The sequence below is a fragment of the Rutilus rutilus genome (assembly GCF_951802725.1).
Source record: "Rutilus rutilus genome assembly, chromosome: 23".
NCBI lineage: Eukaryota > Metazoa > Chordata > Actinopteri > Cypriniformes > Leuciscidae > Rutilus > Rutilus rutilus.
In genome coordinates, this window is record NC_140233.1 from 15,468,878 (window position 1) to 15,487,773 (window position 18,896).

An 18,896-nucleotide genomic window follows, 5' to 3' on the forward strand; every position below is an offset into this window, starting at 1 on the left:
CCACCTACTGGCCTGGCATGCATAATGCAACATTTTTAGGATCCGTGTGAACGGAATCGTTTTGACAATGTTGTCGTCTGTACAAGAAAAATTGCAGAGGAAAAACGTTTCCGTTTTTTTACGTAGTTGACATAAAGGAAAAAAGCTGAAATACAGCTTTGCATCGCTCCATAGACTTTTTCTACAAATATAGCCTACTGCTAATAATAATCCAAGTAATGTAGGTCTTTCTAATCCTTTCTAATTTCACATCGGAAGGTCACATTCACGCGCTCTGACACTGAATCCTGTGTGGAGAGAACATGAGTTGTGTCACGTATCACCTCATAGAGCTCTGGCTTACTGTGAGTATTATAAACCTCTCCAAACGTATTGGGAATCAGAACTAGTTTGATTTTTCAAGCCGTGTCTCACAGGTTATTTGTACAAGGACATGTTCAGCATAAATCAGCAGAGTATCTTATATGTTATAATCTTGTCATATACCATGATGCATGAACCCGTCTCCTCTTGAAAATGTCATCATGTGCTTCCATCCCATTTAGAGGGAGTGATAATCCTGTAATAGTCTCCCTGCTCAGATGTGCAGACTCCTCCCCATGCAAAGAATTTGGGACTAAAATGTTTCCTATGCTATCAGCTTCTATAATCATACTTTAAAAAAATTATAGTGTTCTAAAGATGATATTAGGGATAGTTAGAAATGAAAATAACGTCATTTACTCAACCTCATGTATGCAGTCTTGAAAAACGTGCAATGATTGTTCGGTTGGGTTGGGTAAGGGTATGATGATGTTTTAGGCCCCTGTGACTTTTACTGTATGCTCAAAAACAAATGAAACATTATTCAAAATATGTACAGCTAAAAAAGGAGTCTATTTGGGGAGATCTGTGGTCAGATTTATTTCTGTGAATTGCATATAACCTGGCGATGAGATCATAGTTCATCTGTTTGTTCATTGAAAGCCATTTCAGTGAATGGCGTTCACCATTAAATGGACAAGATAAAGACAACTTGAAATAATAACAGGTGCAAAATATTGAATTGCAATAAAAATGCTCTGTTGATTGGACAAAATAAATTTATAAACAACGCAAAAACAGATTAATCCATACATGGTATCTATTTTGATTACACAAAGTTATTATTTATTTTACATGGTTTATTCATTGTGAGTATAGACACCTGTGTCTACATACAGTACCTGTATTTATGAAACAAACGCTGGTTAGTTTGGAGATGATAAGACCATAATGTTTGGTATATCGAAACATGTCTTTTTTAGAAAGTAGTGTCAAGTAGTTTATGACTGTAAACAAACAAGATGACATGTAAAGAAACAAATTATAATTTTTGAACTCTACTAAACTTGAACGACCATGAATGGGAAAATGTCTATAAAATAATTGCAACAGAAAAATTAATTACTTTGTATCATCATCATTTCAGATCAGACAGATTTTGAGCTTAGATTTTATCGGTTGTTCTTTTGCCCGAAGAAAAACTTTGTATGTGTTATATGTATAATCCATATACTTTCTATGAAATTAAAGCTACACATAAAATTCAATTGCAATATAATGCTTTTTCAAGACTAATCTTCTATAATATGTCAAATTTTAACTTTTCACTCACCCAGTGGTCCTTTAAACATTGTACCAGGCACCATTAGCACATAATCCAATCATATATTGACCCTCTTTAATCCCTTGCTGTATGATCAGCTCTGTGTAAAGAGCATTGTGATATTGTATGCAGACTTATTGCAATATTGCCCATACAGCCAGACTCATATACTGTCAACAAAAGTCTGACATCCTATAAAATCAGGTTTTAGCCATTATGAAAATATGTGCGATAAATACCTCCACGGAATCCAATGCTTTCATACATCAATTGTATTCTTACAACATGTAATCAGTTCCACTTTCACTTCTGCTAAACTATCCAAACATTTTCATGAGTAAATCATATTTACTGCAATCCTCTTTCGCTTTTCCGAGAGTTTTTTAGTGGCTCTTCCTCCCCTTGTCGAAACAGCCAATACACTGTAAGAAAATATAGGGCAAAACATGCGATGAAGTCATAATAAAATGCAGCAACCAAAAACACTATCAACAACAATGTGTATCCAATCACCCTTGACATATTATCAGAGGACAGAAACTCTTTCCACCACAAAACATTACGTGGAATGCCATGCTCATTCCTGATCACTAGGGGCAGCGTAGCTCTTTCAAGCTCCATAATGTACTCAATATTTGTTAAATCTTCTAGGGAACTATTCGACTGGTCCTCATCCACAGACTCAGAGATTGAAGGCATAGCTAATGGCCTTCCTTTACTCATTGAAGGTCTTTTGCCGTAACTTCCACTCATTGTGCCTTCTCTGAACACTGACTGTTGTGAATTCCTCAGACTGATCAAGTACAGCTCCATCTCGTCATCAATCTGCGATTCTGTTGAGGTGTTGTCGTCAACATTTTCCAGATCTCTGTTCATTGAGTCTTTCGCCTGGCAATCCATGTTTTCCAGCATATTGTTCACATCATCAGTAGCGTCCCGGTCACTGTTCTCACTTCCACAGCACATACTCTCTTCTTTATCAATAAATTCAATGAGGTCCCAATCGTTCTCCATAGCTTGCGTACTTCCACTGAGTTCAGTATCACTCTTTTGAGATGATTCTTGCCAAGATGAAGCAGTTTCCTCACAAATCTCTACTCCACTGTTGAAGTGCCTATCCTGTTTTCCTGAGTCCTCAACTCCACCTAGATTTTCTATTTCCTTTAAGACAATGTTATGTTGTGGCAATGATTTAACATTGCTGGTACTAATGATCTGCTTCTGTTCCTCAGAATCTCTTTTAACAGACAGCAGATCATCTTCATCTGCTTGTTGTTTCTTTTCTCTCTCGGTTTCCATTGCATCCAAGTCCTCTTCATCATCTATGTATTTCAACTCATCTTCAATGTTCATTCCCCCTTCTCCTGCACCTTCTTGTTCCTTTGGTTCTTGGTCTTTCTCCTTTTTGTCTAGGTCCTGCTTCTCTATCTGCTTTGTTTGATTTCCATTTCCCTCTTCCAGGCTTTCATAATTTTTCATTTCGTGAATTTCTTCTTTAATCACTAATGTGTTATGTTCTCCATCAAACCCAATCATGCTTGAGCTCTCTGTCTCTGAAGTCTGTAAAGCAAAACCGATGAGCATTTGTTCCTTCTTTTCATTCATTTGACGGCTCTCCAAAGTATTGCTCATATTTATCTGTGTGTTCCCCAATTCGGTTAGCATGGCTGTTGCTAAGTGAGGTTTTTCAACGTTCAATCTCATCTCACAGCAATCCGGCTCTGATTTATCATCAGAGGAACCCAATATGATCCTTGAAGTAGGGAGCATTGTGGGGTCTTCTGGAGATTGGGCAAGAATGCAAGAGGGGCTGTTTGAATACCTTGTTCGCACTAATATATTCTCCTCTTTGGTGTGGACATTCCCCTGGTTTTGTGACATTTCGATTTTAATACTAGAAATCTGATTGTCCACAGATAATGAAGTTTTTAAAACTGATGTGGGTGATGAAGGTTGGATCTGTTTATGTAGGTTGTCAATACCGGACTCTATTGTTTGATTTGTAGAGACTAAAAGTTCTGGTCCTTGTAGGGGAAATAAACATGGACTTTGGCCAAGATCACCCTGGAATGAGAATTCAGTCGAAGATAATGGTAAAATTTTACCTAGAGGAGGATCTGGCTGTTCGGATGTGACTTTTGGAAGATTTGTTTCAGTAAATGCATTGTCTGGTGTGTACTTATTTGGCTCAGAAATCTGATTTTTGGTTGGGTTAATTGTAAGCTGTGAGTTTTGTTCTGTTGATTCTTTGCAGACGCCAACACTAATATCATGTACTGTCTGTTTAGCAGAAATGCAAGACTTTGGCCAAATGTCTGTGGTCTCAGCGGCCGTGACCGCTGTTAAACTCTCATCCCCCAGTTCCCTTAATGACTTATCTACTTGTAATGCTTTCCGAAATAAGTCTTTTCTCTCTGTTTCCATGCTTTTAAAAACCTGATGATAAAGTGGGGCTACAATGGTCCCAAATGTGAGGCCATGAGAAAATGGCTGAGGCTGAAAATAGTTAGTAGTTTTCAAACTCACATTCTCTTCTGGTTTTCCGTCGCTACTGTTTGTGTCCTCATCCATCTTCGAGCTCAATGCCAAACTTTTAATTCTTTGCTTAGTGTCCTTCTCAAAGTGCTCCCATGCTCTTTCAACACTCTTGCAAATAGACAAGTCAGGATTTTGGCATACAGAAAAAGACTGTTTGATTGAGACCTTTTGGTCAGTAAGGTCCACAGTAAGTTGGCTGTCTTCAAGGGCCTCAGAAGCAGAGCATGCAATCGATTCACCACAGTCTTCTAGGGGTAAATGTGTGTGTGCTGTGGATAAATTAGTCTTGGTGTTGATCATGGCTTCTTCATGTTGTGTAAGAGCTTGGCTATAAATGTCAGTGGAATATCCACTATACTCTATAATATACTCTGAGGGTGATATTTGGTTGCATGTTGGTGGTGGATCAGTTTGTATTGATTGTGGACTACATGATGTCTTCTCCAGCACTGATGCATGTTCCTGCATGCCGGTCTCTGCTGTAACTTCACTCTCTTTGGTCTTGGTCCCTTGTTTTTCTTCTTCTTTCTTAGCAAAGTGCTCCTTGACTTTTGCTAATCGCACAGCCCTTCTTTTGCTCCTTTGGCTGCGGATCCTGCTTATTTCCTCCTGTTTACAAAGAGGTAGATGTGAAATATACTGAAAGGAAGACTATCTTCAATAAATCAATTTAAGTAATAAAATATCTAAAGATCGATTAGGAGTACATGTTTAACTTTTAAGATAAATTGACTGAGACGTTGACTTGGAATTATTTTAACTACATAACATTATGATCTCAGAGTGACCCTGAACAGCCTGACCTATCAAGTGACAGTACATAATGTTACTCTAACATTTGTCAACACCTGACAAGTGAATGTCATCAGTGGCCACATGACATTCATAAAGAGTGTCACAGCCCATGTTTTATCAAATGTAATACAATGTTCATCCTTGTTGTCACTATATAATATTAAACATCATTAAGTGACTATAAATTAATCTTTGTTCAATGATAAAAATGTAGAACTCACCTCTAATTCCAGTCTTTCCTTTTCAAGTTTTTCAGAGTTTTCTTTTAGAGATCCTGGGCTAGTGGCCTTTAGATTTATATCTGAGAAAACAAAACATTTATTTATCAGAATTTTGTAGTATTTCCAAATCTAGTTGTAAGTCATTTTTGAGGAGGTCAGTTACCAGGAAATTCCTCATTATTTGTTGCCGCAACAGTTGAAGCAGAGACATTTGGGCTGAAAAATGACAAAATAAAATTATAAGTGATGTAAAAATTATATATTTGCTTAAGAACTGGGGGAAACAGTATGTATAGCGTTCCTTAATTCATTGGTTGCGTCTTTAGTATTGTAGTTTTATTAACTCTTAGTTATCAAGTTTTTTAGTACACTGTAAAAAAATTATAGGATCAATAAGTTATGACAACATCTTTTTACATTGCTTTAACTCCTCAAAATAAGTTAAGCAATTTTCAACTTTTTTTTTACAAGTTATACAAGATTCAACTAATTTTTAAGTCAGTTTAACATAATTAAGGTTGAAATTGACTGAAACATCCAAGTTGATTGTCCTTAAAATTTTAAGGCAACAACTTTTTTTTGCATCATGGATAATTTCTAGTAATATTTTTGAAATATTTCATTTGAGATTCTTTGCCATGACAGATGTGTTGGAGACCTCTCACCTGGTTGTTTTTAGACAGCTTTTTCTTCCGTTTTCACTCACATTTTGGGGTTTCTCCTTCATTTTTTCACAACAAAACAGAGAGTAGTTCTTTTCATCATTGTTTGCCCAAAAAGTGCCTAAAGATGTGTCATATCGCAAACAGAAGTCAACCCTCACACCCTCTTCTCCGAATGGGGGTACCAGTGTGATCTTAAAGGAGAAACAATCCGTCCCACTTTTGTTTGACCTAGGTACGTACTCTGCCAACAGATCAAAATGACTTCTCCATGAATCTAAAGAGGTACGTACATAGACCATCTTATCAAAACACACATCTAGGACGCGAACGATTCCTCTTAGGGTTGAAGTCCCAGAAAGCAGCTCCAAACTTTCCAGTTCCAGCTTCTGCTCGTGAACCCGCAGGTCTAGCTCCTCTGCGGTCTGCGGAAGAGTAAAGAGAGGAAGAATGTAATACTCCTTATCTTCATTCAAGTCACTCTCCAAAGGGCCTGATGGTGCAGTTACTCCCCGAGAGTCAAACTGTTTCACTGAGACGAGACTCAAACCGAAGGCATCAGCAAAGGACACTCTTCGGCTGCTTGAAGGGGGAGGCAGGGAGTCATCAGAGGACACTGAACTCCGTCGTCTTGGTATGGGTGAAGTTTTGGGCTTGATCCCTTCCAGACCCAGTGATTCCTCATCCTCATCCCAGGGGAAGGTTGCTGGCAAACTCAGGAGGTTAAAGCTGGCCCCAATGGGGCTGTCCAGCGCTCCCACAGACTCCATCAGGCAATGTGGGACAGAGCAAGAGAGGAACTCAGCCGGTCGGCCAGCAACTGACGTACTGTGACAACTTATGGAATCAAGTTACATTTGACATTGTAGGGAAAAGCCAGCTCTATATTTAGGGCAGAAACATCTCGAACTATGCAGTCAGAGCTCAGGGGAGCAATGAAAAAATATGTCACAGACACACTTCAAACAAAATAACATTGTTCTGCATACACAGACACCGCAAACATATCATTGTCTTTAAGGAGATGATCAGGTTTAAAAAGACATGAGAACGAGTAAATGATGGCAGAATAAAAAAAAAATGGGTGATCCTTTTAATCATTCTAGTCAGTTGTATGCTACACATGCTAAATTGCTAAAAATAAGCATGTGCTGTTTTAAAGGCTTGTGGTCATTCATAAATATTCATGTAAGTATAGGCCTATTTCTCTTAAATTTATACAAGCACTTTTTCATAAAATAAGAGTAATATTGTACAAAATTATGACTTATTTATAACAACATTTTCTCTTTTGCTTATCAGTGGTAAACTAAAACTCGGTTTTTGTAAGAGACTTATATTTTGTAACAGAAACAGGAAGCTTTGGAAGCATATGAAAACCACTGAGTGGAACAACTCGGTTTACTTCCTTTATAGCTATGGCTTTCAGAAAGCACAGATCATGGGGATTTTTAAAAAGTACTAGGGCACCAAGGAGAAACAAAAGATAGAGTGGAGGAAAAGTCATTTCTGTCTTGCAAACCACTTGAGATTCAACGAGCAAACTTCCCTGTCCTTCTTTGCCTTGCTTGTTTGTCAGAGCCATAGCTACTCTCTTCTGCCTCTGGACAGCTACATTACCTCCATCTAGAGGCACATCGAGGAAATGTTTTCCCTGCTTCAAGATTGAAGGCCAGGGCCCGTATTCATAAAGATTCTAAGAATCCTCTCAGAAAACTCTTAATTTAGCTTAAAAACTTTTACGTAGGAGTCTTAAGAGCGATTCGGGACCGATCTGAGAGCAACTCTGAGTAAGGAAAAGACAAAAACTCTCATCTTAGTAAGGAGGCGGGGTTGACCCCGTTGCTATGTATGACACAATCTTTTGAAGACTGTGATTGGCTGGTTGTCCAAGAAGGAAAAAAGAGTGATTTTAAGTATAGGGTCTATTCTAAGCCTTCACTTTGAAATTACATGCGTAATTTTTCCTATTTGAGCGTTCACACACACACACACACACACACACACACACACACACACACACACACACACACACACACACACACACACACACACACACACACATTATATATGTGTATATAAATCCTTTTTTTTTTTACCATGCTGTTAATTTCCTATAAGGTATTTGATTGGCTTAGAATGATAAAAATTGATCCACTCTTTCCAATTACACTGACTGCTGGCATGTCTATTTAAGTGGTGGTTTGAATGTTGGTTTTAATGTATCAAACATGGAATTTTCCCAGTTGCCAAATATCGTACTGTAGTGATTACTTTCATTTCTGGCGTTATGGCATTTCTGCGCTGTGTCGGAGATATTAGCGTGTCTCTAATAAGATCAGTCACAAATATGATCCCTGCACGATCTAATCTATAGCGTCTTATTAACTCACTGTTATTCATTGTCTGCAACACATTTCTTCTCCCTCTTCGTCTTTCTGCCATGTTCTCCTCTGCTAAAGAAACTCTTAAGCCTCTTAAAAGTCCTTGGCCCGTATTCATAAAGAATCTTAATGCAAAGAGTAGCTCCTAGTGACAAAATTCTAAGAAAATTCTTAGAAATGTGGGCGTTTACTCTTAAAATTAAAGAAAAACTCCTAGTAAAGAAAAAAGTAATTCAGAAAGCATCTTAACCCTTAAAAGAGGTCTTAAGGTCAAAATTGTTAGGAGCATGGACGAGGACTTTTAAGAGGCTTAAGAGTTTCTTTAGCAGAGGAGAAAATGGCAGAAAGATGAAGAGGGAGAAGAAATGTGTTGCAGACAATGGATGACAGTGAGTTAATAAGACGCTATAGATTAGATCGTGCAGGGATCATGTTTGTGACTGATCTTTTTAGAGACACGCTAATATCTCCGACACAGCGCAGAAATGCCATAGCGCCTGAAATGAAAGTAATCACTACATTACGATATTTGGTAACTGGGAAAATTCCATGTTTGATACATTAAAACCAACATTCAAACCACCACTTAAATAGACATGCCAGCCATCAGTGTAATTGGAAAGAGTGGAACATTTTTTATCATTCTAAGCCAATCAAATACCTTATAGGAAATCAACAGCATGGTAAATAAAAAAAGGATGTATATACACATATATAATGTGTGTGTGTGTGTGTGTGTGAGAGAACGATCAAATAGGAAAAATTACGCATGTAAGTTCAAAGTGGAGGCTTAGAATAGACCCTATACTTAAAATCACTTTTTTTTTCCTTCTTGGACAACCAACCAATCACAGTCTTCAAAAGATTGTGTCATACATAGCAACGGGGTCAACCCCGCCTCCTCACTAAGATAAAAGTTTTTGTATTTTCCTTACTCAGAGTTGCTCTCAGATCGGTCCCGAATCGCTCTTAAGCTAAGACTCCTACATAAAAGTTTTTAAGCTAAATTAAGAGTTTTCTGAGAGGATTCTTAGAATCTTTATGAATACGGGCCATGGTCCGTACTCCTAACAATTTTGACCTTAAGACCTCTTTTAAGGGTTAAGATGCTTTCTGAATTCATTTTTTCTTTACTAGGAATTTTTCTTTAATTTTAAGAGTAAACGGCCACATTTCTAAGAATTTTCTTAGAATTTTGTCACTAGGACCTACTCTTTGCATTAAGATTCTTTATGAATACGGGCCCAGAAGTTGTTCTCCATGGAGATATTCCAACTCCTGAAGATGCAGAGGGATGTGACTGGAAGTTTGATGAAAAGCTTGCTGGAATCCTGGACCTGACACCATAATTCATTAGCCATTGGGTACGTAAGTGAATTCCATTTGGAGAAGATAAATGGATGGGTTTCTAATTCTTATCGTTTACCCCTCACTGGACTTTCTCCTCTCAGTTTGAGTTTCAATTGTTTTGGTGTAATGTTAAGGTCAGTATTTCAAAAAATATTGTTAAATGTTTAATTTAGCAAGGTCAGGTTTTATTCAAACTATGGCAGAATACAGTGTTTCATTAGAGAACCATGCAAGGTAAATAGCGTTCTAGTAGCATATTGTATGTTGTATTTTCTTTAACCTTTAAAGTGAATAAATGTTTTTATTTTGTCAAAATGATGATGATAATGTTGTATACATAGTACAATAGTAAAAGGAAAATGTTATAGTTCATTTTACATTTGTACACTCTCACACGCCTGTAATATCATGTGTTGGTGAAGAGTGAAATGAATGAAATCCATGCTGAGTCAAATCTATTTTGACTAAGTTACCATAGCTTTAGATGCATTTGTTTTCTTTTAAATCTGATGATGGGTTACATTGAGACACCTCTATGTTCTTAATACCTAAAAAACAAACAGAAAAACACAAAGCAGGTTTTAAATATTTCACATTTCTTTGCAATAATTTAAGAGTATTTAAAAAAAAAGAAACATGTATCACCTGTAGAAACTCGGTTTGAAGGGGCCGTATTTGTTCAAGCCCATGTATTTAGCTTGATCATCGGTGAGTTCAGTCAGGTGTGCGTCAAATGTTTGAAGATGCAGGCTTGCAACATACTCATCTGGTACGCAAAATAGTGAATCAGATGTCATTTTCATTCAAATATGATTCAATGTTTCATGAAATATGGTCCATTGCATTTTTTTACCCAGTTTCTTGGGAAGAAGGTAGACATCTTGCTTGTAACGGCCCTCAGGAGCATTAAAGAGCTCGATCAATGCCAAAGCCTAGAATGTAAACAGAAAACTAAGCACTTAAACAATTTGAAACTCAACACTTGCCCAGGTCCATGCTTCCCATGTCAATTGCATTCTGTTGTACTAAATACAAATGTACTTTAAAAAGTTTTATTGTTTCGTCCAGCTAGTCTTTAATGTTTAGGCTAAGTAAGAGTGGAAGAACTTCAGCCTTTAGGCTATAAAACCTCATTTAAATTAATGTGTTAGCAAACTGCGTCATACCTGTGCGGTGGCTGTGATGGAAAGCACGCATATGGGAACAGTGGAGGAGCTTAGATTAAGGACACGGCCCTGGAATCAAACGGGGTAAAACAGTAACCTTGCCATTAAAGGGATAGTTCACTTTGAAATTAATTTTTGATATGTTTTAGCTGACCTCAAGGCCATCCAAGATGTAGGTGTCTTTGTTTCCGCAGTAGTTTCAATTTTGATATTTTTAGGTCAAACCGTTCTTGTCTGTCAGTCGTATAATGCAGGTCAATGGTCACTGTTTCAAAACACAAGCACAGAGTCCAAATTAAAACAATTCCCCATCGTCCAAATTAAACAATTCCCCATCGTAAGTACACATTGATGGCCTAAGACACGAAACGAGCGGTTTGTGTGAGAAAACGAACAGTATTTATATCGTTGTTATCTCTTGTAACACAGCACACGTCCAAATGATCTGACGGCGCGGGCGGGTATAGATATATACATAGATGTCGCCTTGGCTACGGTTTTGTTCCAATGAACTGCAGTAGCGAAGGCGACATCTAGTGTATACATCTATACCCGCCCGCGGGCGGGTATAGATGTATACACTAGATGTCGCTTGGCTACGGTTTCGTTCCAACGAACTGCAGTAGCCAAGTCGACATCTATTTATATATCTATACCCGCCCGCGCCGTCAGATCATTTGGACGTGTGCTGTGTTCAAGAGATAACAACGATATAAATACTGTTCGTTTTCTCACACAAACCGCTCGTTTCGTGTCTTAGGCCATCAATGTGTACTTACGATGGGGAATTGTTTAATTTGGACGATGGGGAATTGTTTTAATTTGGACTCTGTGCTTGTGTTTTGAGACAGTGACCATCGACCTGCATTATATGACTGACAGACAAGAACGGTTTGACCTAAAAATATCAAAATTGAAACTACTGCGGAAAAAAAGACACCTACATCTTGGATGCCCTTGAGGTAAGCTAAAACATACCAAAATTTTATTTCAAAGTGAACTATCCCTTTAACGTTAAAAGACCAATATGCCATGAGGGTTGTAACCAGAAAATATAGATTATAACTAAACATGATTTACACATGTAGATCCTTTGCTGTGCCAGGAACATGTCTTATGTGCATTATCCGCCTTATTTTTAACATAGTAAGAGTGGCACAGCAATTATAATTATATAAACGGAATTATAAACACATTGGTTTGTAGCACAAATAGTTTTTCTATATAAAATAAAAAAATAGCTTTACTTTTGTTTTGTTGTTATAAATTATATTTATTTAATTTAAGTCTCGCACATTCACAGGAAATAGCTTACATCTGCATTTAATGGTAAATGGATTTCTCTTTTATATTTCTCATGGTATTCATTCACCTCAGCTAGAAGAACAATTCTCTTTCCGTCAGGCCAAATAATGTGATCCACTTTCGCTCTCACATGCTGCCATGCTAACTCTGGGGTTCTCAGACTGGTCTGAAAATTCAACAGATAATACAAATGGCAAGAAATGTAAGCAAATTAAATTACAAGCATTCAATTGTCATCACTAATCGTGTATTTATCATGTCCTACGGCCACTTACAACATCGATTTCTGTATTAGAGCGTCCCATGTTGCAGACAATGCAGCCATTCTTCATTTGGTCCATGTGTTCCCTCACAACAACGTTTTTGTTTCCTGTGTAGAGTTAGTTATCATAGCAAATAACATTACTAGCACAGTTATGAATTGTTTTATTAATGATATTGCGCAACTTGCCTGTGCAGGTGATGACAATGTCCACTTGGCTTACAACATCACCTAGCGTGGCCAATCGTAAGCCATCCATGCTAGTCAAAATAGAATTGGCTATCAGGTGTGATACTGTGGAAAATATATGTCATGCTAACTCTCTGGAAAGCTTTTTTCAAATAACTAATGCTTACCATGCTTGTAGGGCACAGATGGGGTCGATTTCGGTCACATACACAACGGATCCCATCGCTTTCAGAGCTGCAGAACAACCTTTTCCCACCTGTGGGCATCAATATTTACATTTACACACATAAAACAGAGGCCAATACTAAACTAATGCAGGTTACACTGTTCTCAGGTAGCATATTGACAATAGAAACAATAATTTATGTGTATCAGGAACTGTACCTCTCCGTATCCACATATAGCCACCTGCTTTCCCCCAAACATTACATCAGCGGTCTTTTTAAGACTGAGAGTATAGGAATGAGACAGGAAGTAGACTTAAATACTGATATTTTAACTTTTCTAAGTAATTTAGGATATATATATATCATCTTACCTATCCAGAATGGACTCCCTGCAGCAGTACAGGTTGTCAAACTTCTGTTTAGTGACGGAGTCATTCACATTTATGGCTGGCACACATAGTTTTCCAGCTTTAGAGAGGTGGTGAAGCCTGATATATGTGATGCAAAACATTTTTTTTTATCATTTGCAAAGCTATAAGTTACATTGTGCAAACACCTGTGTCAATTTGGTGCCATTTTCTCCTTAATATGGAAATCAAGCTTGGAATATACATAACTTTTTATGAATAGGATTGTCCCTTTTAATCCACAAGTGACGAGGTTTAGAAAGTAACTCAACCTGTGAATGCCGGTGATACTTTCTTCAACAATCCCCTTGACTTTCTTGAAGAGGTGAGGATATTTCTTGTATATCCAATGTGTCATATCTCCTCCATCATCGAGGATCTAAAGAAATAAAAGGCCATTAACAAACTTCTATTTGCAGGTGAAAACAGACAAGATAAGATAACGCCATTGATTCTTGAAGGGAAAGTGGTCTCATATCGTTGAAGTGAATCCTACCATGTTTGGCTCCCAGCCCTCCACATTTACGCAGTGATCAATACACCACCAGAAGTCATCCTCAGATTCTCCCTTCCATGCAAAAACTGGAAAATCTGCCATGGAGAGCAGAGGACAAGACGAGGTACAAAGCAAAAAAGGTAAATAAAAAAGTAACTTGGCAGACGCCAACCACATTAATGAACAATGTTAAGTATTTTACTTAAAAACTTATGTCTAATTGATTGTTATTAGACAATTCGAATAGGAGTGTATTTGTTACCTTGCTCTGCTAAAGCAGCTGCCACTTCATCCTGAGTGGAGTAAATATTGCAGGCTGCCCACCTGCACTGAGCCCCTAGCACCATCAGAGTCTCCAACAGCACCTGTTGAGGGAAATATAGAAAGATTTGGGGTTGGTAAGATTTTGTTAAATAATTCAATATATTTTAAAATGTAATTCATGATGGCAAAGCTGAATTTTCAGCATCATTACTCCAGTCTTCAGTGTCACATTATCCTTCAGAAATCTTTCTATGCTGATTTGCTGCTCAAGAAACTTCTCATTATCAGTGTTGCTTAATATTTTTATGTTCAAAAGAATGGCATTTATATATATATATTTGCATTTTAAGATCAACTCAGGTAGGGGGATATGGGAGTTGATAGGGTTTTCATGTAGGGATCCACCTATATGAAAATTTTATCCCATACCGATAACCATAGTACCATACCGATAAGTCAATAACCGATATATTGGCTGATAAATCTAAATCCAAATTTTTATTTCATTTTGAGAACCTGATTACAAAAACAAAAGTCTTACCATTAAAAGCCATGTCCAAAGCACACAATTATAATATTCTCATTATAATTTTATGTAGCCTATATGATAGACTTGAGCTGCACATGTTACACTTAACTGTATTTTCCAATCATATTTCAAGCAATTCAAAACCATCATGGCGAACAGTTTGCATCTGAAGCGTCTCAGCTGAAGGAAATAATCCATTATTTATTGGATTTTATATATCGGCCATCTTTTATGATTGGACCGATAACTATCACATTAAAAATGTAGCCTACTTATATTGGCCGATACCGATCGTGCATCCATGTTTCTTTTGTGCTGCTGATCTTGTATAACAGGTTTTGTTTTTGTATTAGCTTTTTTCTGTCTGGACGATATCCAATCAAAATGATATGAAGAGATTGCAGATGACACTTACAGCTGTCTGGGCTGTGACGTGGGTACATCCCACTATTTTAGCCCCTGCCAATGGTTTTTCTCCTTGAGCCGATTTTCTTAAGGTCATCAGTGCAGTCATCTCTTCAACAAATAAAAGTGCACATACTGTACATTAATTATATTTATTTTTCACATAGCTGCTTGCATATGCATATGTGTATTTCTTGCTTATATGTGTTTAACCATATATGCCTACCATCCTCAGCAAGCTCTATCTCTCGGCGGCCATAGTCTGCCAGCTTGATGTTTTTGACGCAGAAGTCCCCGTTCCCTTTGGAGTTAATCTGCAGCCTGTCTCGAGGAGAGACTTCATCTTCTAGATTTTCTGCATCCGAGTCCCCTGAAAAAGTGAGAAACAAAGAAAGGAAACTGAAATCACGGATTGTGATGAAAATACAAAGAATGACTAAAAACATTAAAATGTTCCAGTTTGAATTAGCCGGCATCTACCTGAGCTGTTGCTGTCTGTAGAGGATTGAGAAACAGAGTGGGACAGTGAGCGACGGCCCGTCTTTGTTAATCGACTGTTGAATTCTCGCGTCTGCTCAGGATACTGGATTTGCTAAAGGAAAAACAATTATATGTATTACCGGTATATCTTACATATATATATATATATATGTTTTGGAGTACTGCAGTTATGATTAGAATACTACATACACATTTTTTATATATATATACAGTATATATATATATATATATATATTTGTATTTTTTATATATTTTTTTATTCTAATCATGACTGCAGTACTCCAAAACATTTTGATTTCTCAGTATTGTCAACTTTTTTCAAGTTGAGAATATAAATACTGATATTTGAATGCAAATGTACCCATTCATCCTGCAGAGAACCAAAATCTTAAGGAGATTTCTCAAAATAACAGAAGCATTAAAACTATTTATCTTAAAGTAAACTCGTATCTAAAAGTAGCAATATTAGGACTCGATACATGTGCGGAAACGTAGATGGTTTCAAGTAGAGGCAAGAGATCTTATAGAGACCAGTTATACAGTAGCTATTACTTGCTTACTCACTTACACACTAATCAAACAAAGGAAAACTTTAAATTAAACACGCCATCATATTTATTCATTTGTTTGTTAAGGTTCTTTGTCTTGTCTTTTGGCAAAATGCATTTATATTTAAACAAAATTGCATTCTCTGATCAACTTTAATAGCAAGTTAATGAAAAAAAGTGAGCGCCAGGTAAAATAAATCTTCACTCTAGGGTTAGAAATGTAAATGACTGTGTTCAATAAACCGATAACACCACTCAATACAAAATTACTAAAATGAATTACTACAAACTTCTACAAATCACAAAAATGTACCACAAGCATCAGTTTCTTATGACCCACTTCTAATAAAAAGCAAATTGCAACTTCTGTCTAAAGAGATTAGAAATACCTTGAAGTTAAGAGATAACACAGCATCTTTTGATTCCCTGTTTTTAGTGAGACTAACCAGGCTGTAGACTTTCCTCATGGTGTCTGATCCGCTTGAGAAATGCGTAGAAAAACTCCCACGTTGGCATTTAAAGGCTGAACCACAACAGTTATTGTTGTGCCATAATGTTTAATAAGCGGGCTAGAGAAGCATGGATCCACTGTCAGATGAAATCCTACACTGTGAGAACAAAGCCTTTGCAATGAATTCTCTCTCTGTCAGCTCACGCGATTCGGCAATGATTAAAGTCGACGAGGTCACAAAAGTTCCTACAAGTCATTTATTAATTCTGTCCCAGTGCCACTGAGCTGCTACTGAATGAAGTCAAGTGCACTGGTCTGTGTTCAGCCCTCTGTTCAGGGTTGTTAATGATGGTCAAGAACTGGTCATTTGGTTACACGTCATTTAACAGGCAGGCATGTTTGATCCAAAATGACATTGTGTTCTCTTTCTAAAGGGACAGTCCCCTTGGAGCAACCTGGGGTCAAGTGTCTCGTTCAAGGGCAAAATGGAGGTAGGGCGACTCAAACGGACCTCAGATTTCCAGGGTTTAAATCCACCACATTTAGGTTACCAAACTTATTTACTCATACCTCATGTGGTATAAAACAGCCAGTTCGCTTCTTGCAGAGACAATCCGCAATTGCATAAGTGTTAAGGGATAGTTCACCCAAAAATGAAAATTCTATCATCATTTACTCACCCTCAAGTTGTTCCAAACCTGTATGAGTTTCTTTGTTCTGCTGAACACAAAGGAAGATATTTGGAAGAATGTTTGTAATCAACAGATCTCAGTCCCCATTGACTTCCATAGTAGGAAAGAAATATACTATGGTAGTCAATGGGGACCGAGATCTGTTTGGTTACAAACATTCTTCCAAATATCTTCCTTTGTGTTCAGCAGAACAAAGAAACTCATACAGGTTTGGAACAACTTGAGGGTGAGTAAACGATGATAGAATTTTCATTTTTGGGTGAACTATCCCTTTAAGGATAAAATAGGGAAGTTAATGGCTCTCAGATTCAAAGCCAGTGTTTAAAACCAGAACATTTAGGTTACCAAAGCCTTGTATGAAACAACCAGGTCGCTTCAGAGACAGTCACCTTGGCACAACTTATAGCGTCAAGTGTTTAAGGACAAAATGGAAGTAAGGGAACTCAACAACTCTCAGATTCATGGGTCTCCAATTCTGTGCACTCCAATGACCAACACAAACAATTTCCGAATGTGAGATATTACCGGATATTGAATTGAATAATTCCCATTGAAGCATGGACAAAATGGTGCTAAAGGTCCTCACTGACTCTCAGATTCTCCTTTTCCCAGGTTTAACCTCAGCACTTCTATCCATTCCAGTGTCCAGCACAGACATTTAACCCCTTCTAAATCTGGTATGCAACAGGAAATTGATCGTTCCATTGCTTTAGGGACATTCTTGTTAAAGCAACCTGGGATCAAGCGCTTTGGTGAAGGACAAAATAGTGGTAAAGTGTGAAATGCCAGAAAGGTTTGAAACAGGAAATTGAATGCAGTAACAAGTTTACATGGACATCATAATGCACAGCACTAAACAATACTTTAACATCCTTTGTAAAAGCACTTATTCAGCCCCGGTTGCACTTACTCTTTTTGTTCTTGGCGCTTCGTTGACCGCTCCATCATTTGTATCGAACACTTCCTCGCTGTTCTGCGTTGGTGCGAGCATAGGCCGCCTGTTGGTCGCTGCCTCCAGCATTCTCAATAACTTGGAGCTAATTGTTGGCAGTTGTGAGGAATCTCCATCTTCTCTTTCCAGAGATGAAGAAATTGCAGCTTCGCCATTATTGCTGCTCTCTCCTATGCTTTCATTGTCTTCCAGTGGTGGAGCTGGAAACTCAATCTCTGGTTCAGTGTTGAGACTGCTGGCCATTTTCACGTGTTTGGTTGAGTGTTGAAGTTACAGACAGTTGCTCTTTTAAACAGACGTGGGCCGTAAAGATGTATAAACATCGCCTTCGTAAAAACTGATTGTGGAAACAGAGGCTGTGAATGACATGGGGGTAGAGGAGGGTTTTCAAGAATCTTTGGGATTGGTTTACTATTCTGTTTGATGCTGTTAAACGGTGATGAGCCTCTTCTTGGTTGATATTAGGTTCAGGGTTTTATCAGTTGTATCAGTTGGTTTTATCATCTTATAACTACACAACCATTCAAAAGTTTGAAGTCGGTAAGGTTTTTTTTTTAATTTTATATTGTTGTTTTAAAGAAATTAATACTTTTATTTGGCAAGGACACATTCAGATTCAGTTTTAAAGTAGTGCTTGTGTACACCATTATGAATTATAGAGTGATAATAGTGGTGCTTTTTTTATTTCCAGGGGATTTCAGACTATCATGAAAGTAGTAATGTTTGAGGAAAGATTTGTTTACAGGAAACTTGCCTGTTGTGTTGGCTAAACACTGACAGAAATCTCCTGAGATTAAGGTCACCCCATTTAACAGGTTTTTACTTCTGTTTTAGCTTCATTCTGAAGTTTAGCTACAAGCTAAATGTTCATTGCTAACTTCTAACAGATTTTAAGACTGAGATTTAAAAAGAAAAATAACACTGACTGATCCTTAAGACTCTCAATTTTAACATGGTAGCCTAAAATGGATGGTGGCTGCCCCTT

At 37.5% G+C, this 18,896-nt stretch overlaps 2 protein-coding genes across 4 annotated transcripts; both read right to left on the reverse strand.

Annotated features, from left to right (window-relative positions):
• Positions 1–887: 887 nt before the first annotated feature.
• Positions 888–6,800, reverse strand: ppp1r3ab (protein phosphatase 1, regulatory subunit 3Ab). Its single transcript, XM_084397564.1, has 4 exons — positions 5,847–6,800; positions 5,345–5,397; positions 5,182–5,261; positions 888–4,774 (listed from the first exon to the last, which is right to left on the reverse strand). Exons 1-4 carry the CDS (start codon positions 6,611–6,613, stop codon positions 1,976–1,978), a joined length of 3,699 nt encoding a protein of 1,232 aa, XP_084253690.1. The 5' UTR covers positions 6,614–6,800; the 3' UTR covers positions 888–1,975.
• Positions 6,801–9,735: 2,935 nt separating this feature from the next.
• ahcyl2a (adenosylhomocysteinase like 2a) lies at positions 9,736–18,168 on the reverse strand. Of its 3 annotated transcripts, none has more exons than XM_084398088.1 (17): positions 17,870–18,168; positions 15,248–15,359; positions 14,994–15,137; positions 14,778–14,878; positions 13,832–13,934; positions 13,570–13,664; positions 13,346–13,452; positions 13,038–13,154; positions 12,884–12,947; positions 12,667–12,755; positions 12,500–12,570; positions 12,324–12,418; positions 12,116–12,214; positions 10,744–10,812; positions 10,431–10,509; positions 10,223–10,343; positions 9,736–10,125 (listed from the first exon to the last, which is right to left on the reverse strand). In XM_084398088.1, the coding sequence occupies exons 1-17, from the start codon at positions 18,152–18,154 to the stop codon at positions 10,119–10,121; spliced, it is 1,758 nt and encodes a 585-aa protein (XP_084254214.1). In that variant the 5' UTR covers positions 18,155–18,168; the 3' UTR covers positions 9,736–10,118. The 3 variants fall into 3 exon arrangements, with proteins under 3 accessions (XP_084254214.1, XP_084254216.1, XP_084254215.1); XM_084398090.1 differs by lacking the exon at positions 17,870–18,168 and adding an exon at positions 16,263–16,586; XM_084398089.1 differs by lacking the exon at positions 17,870–18,168 and adding an exon at positions 16,206–16,539.
• Between the last annotated feature and the right edge of the window lie 728 nt (positions 18,169–18,896).

Excerpts from the sequence above, each read along its gene's own strand:
- ppp1r3ab (XM_084397564.1), bottom strand. The coding sequence starts at position 6,613 with ATGGAGTCTGTGGGAGCGCTGGACAGCCCCATTGGGGCCAGCTTTAAC. Across the intron at positions 5,262-5,344 it reads AAATAATGAGGAATTTCCTG|ATATAAATCTAAAGGCCACT; the intron begins GTAACTGACCTC and ends TTGTTTTCTCAG. Across the intron at positions 4,775-5,181 it reads AGGAAAGACTGGAATTAGAG|GAGGAAATAAGCAGGATCCG; the intron begins GTGAGTTCTACA and ends CTTTGTAAACAG.
- ahcyl2a (XM_084398088.1), bottom strand. The coding sequence starts at position 18,154 with ATGGCCAGCAGTCTCAACACTGAACCAGAGATTGAGTTTCCAGCTCCA. Across the intron at positions 10,510-10,743 it reads CCATCACAGCCACCGCACAG|GCTTTGGCATTGATCGAGCT; the intron begins GTATGACGCAGT and ends TTTACATTCTAG. Across the intron at positions 10,344-10,430 it reads CCTTCTTCCCAAGAAACTGG|ATGAGTATGTTGCAAGCCTG; the intron begins GTAAAAAAATGC and ends TTTGCGTACCAG.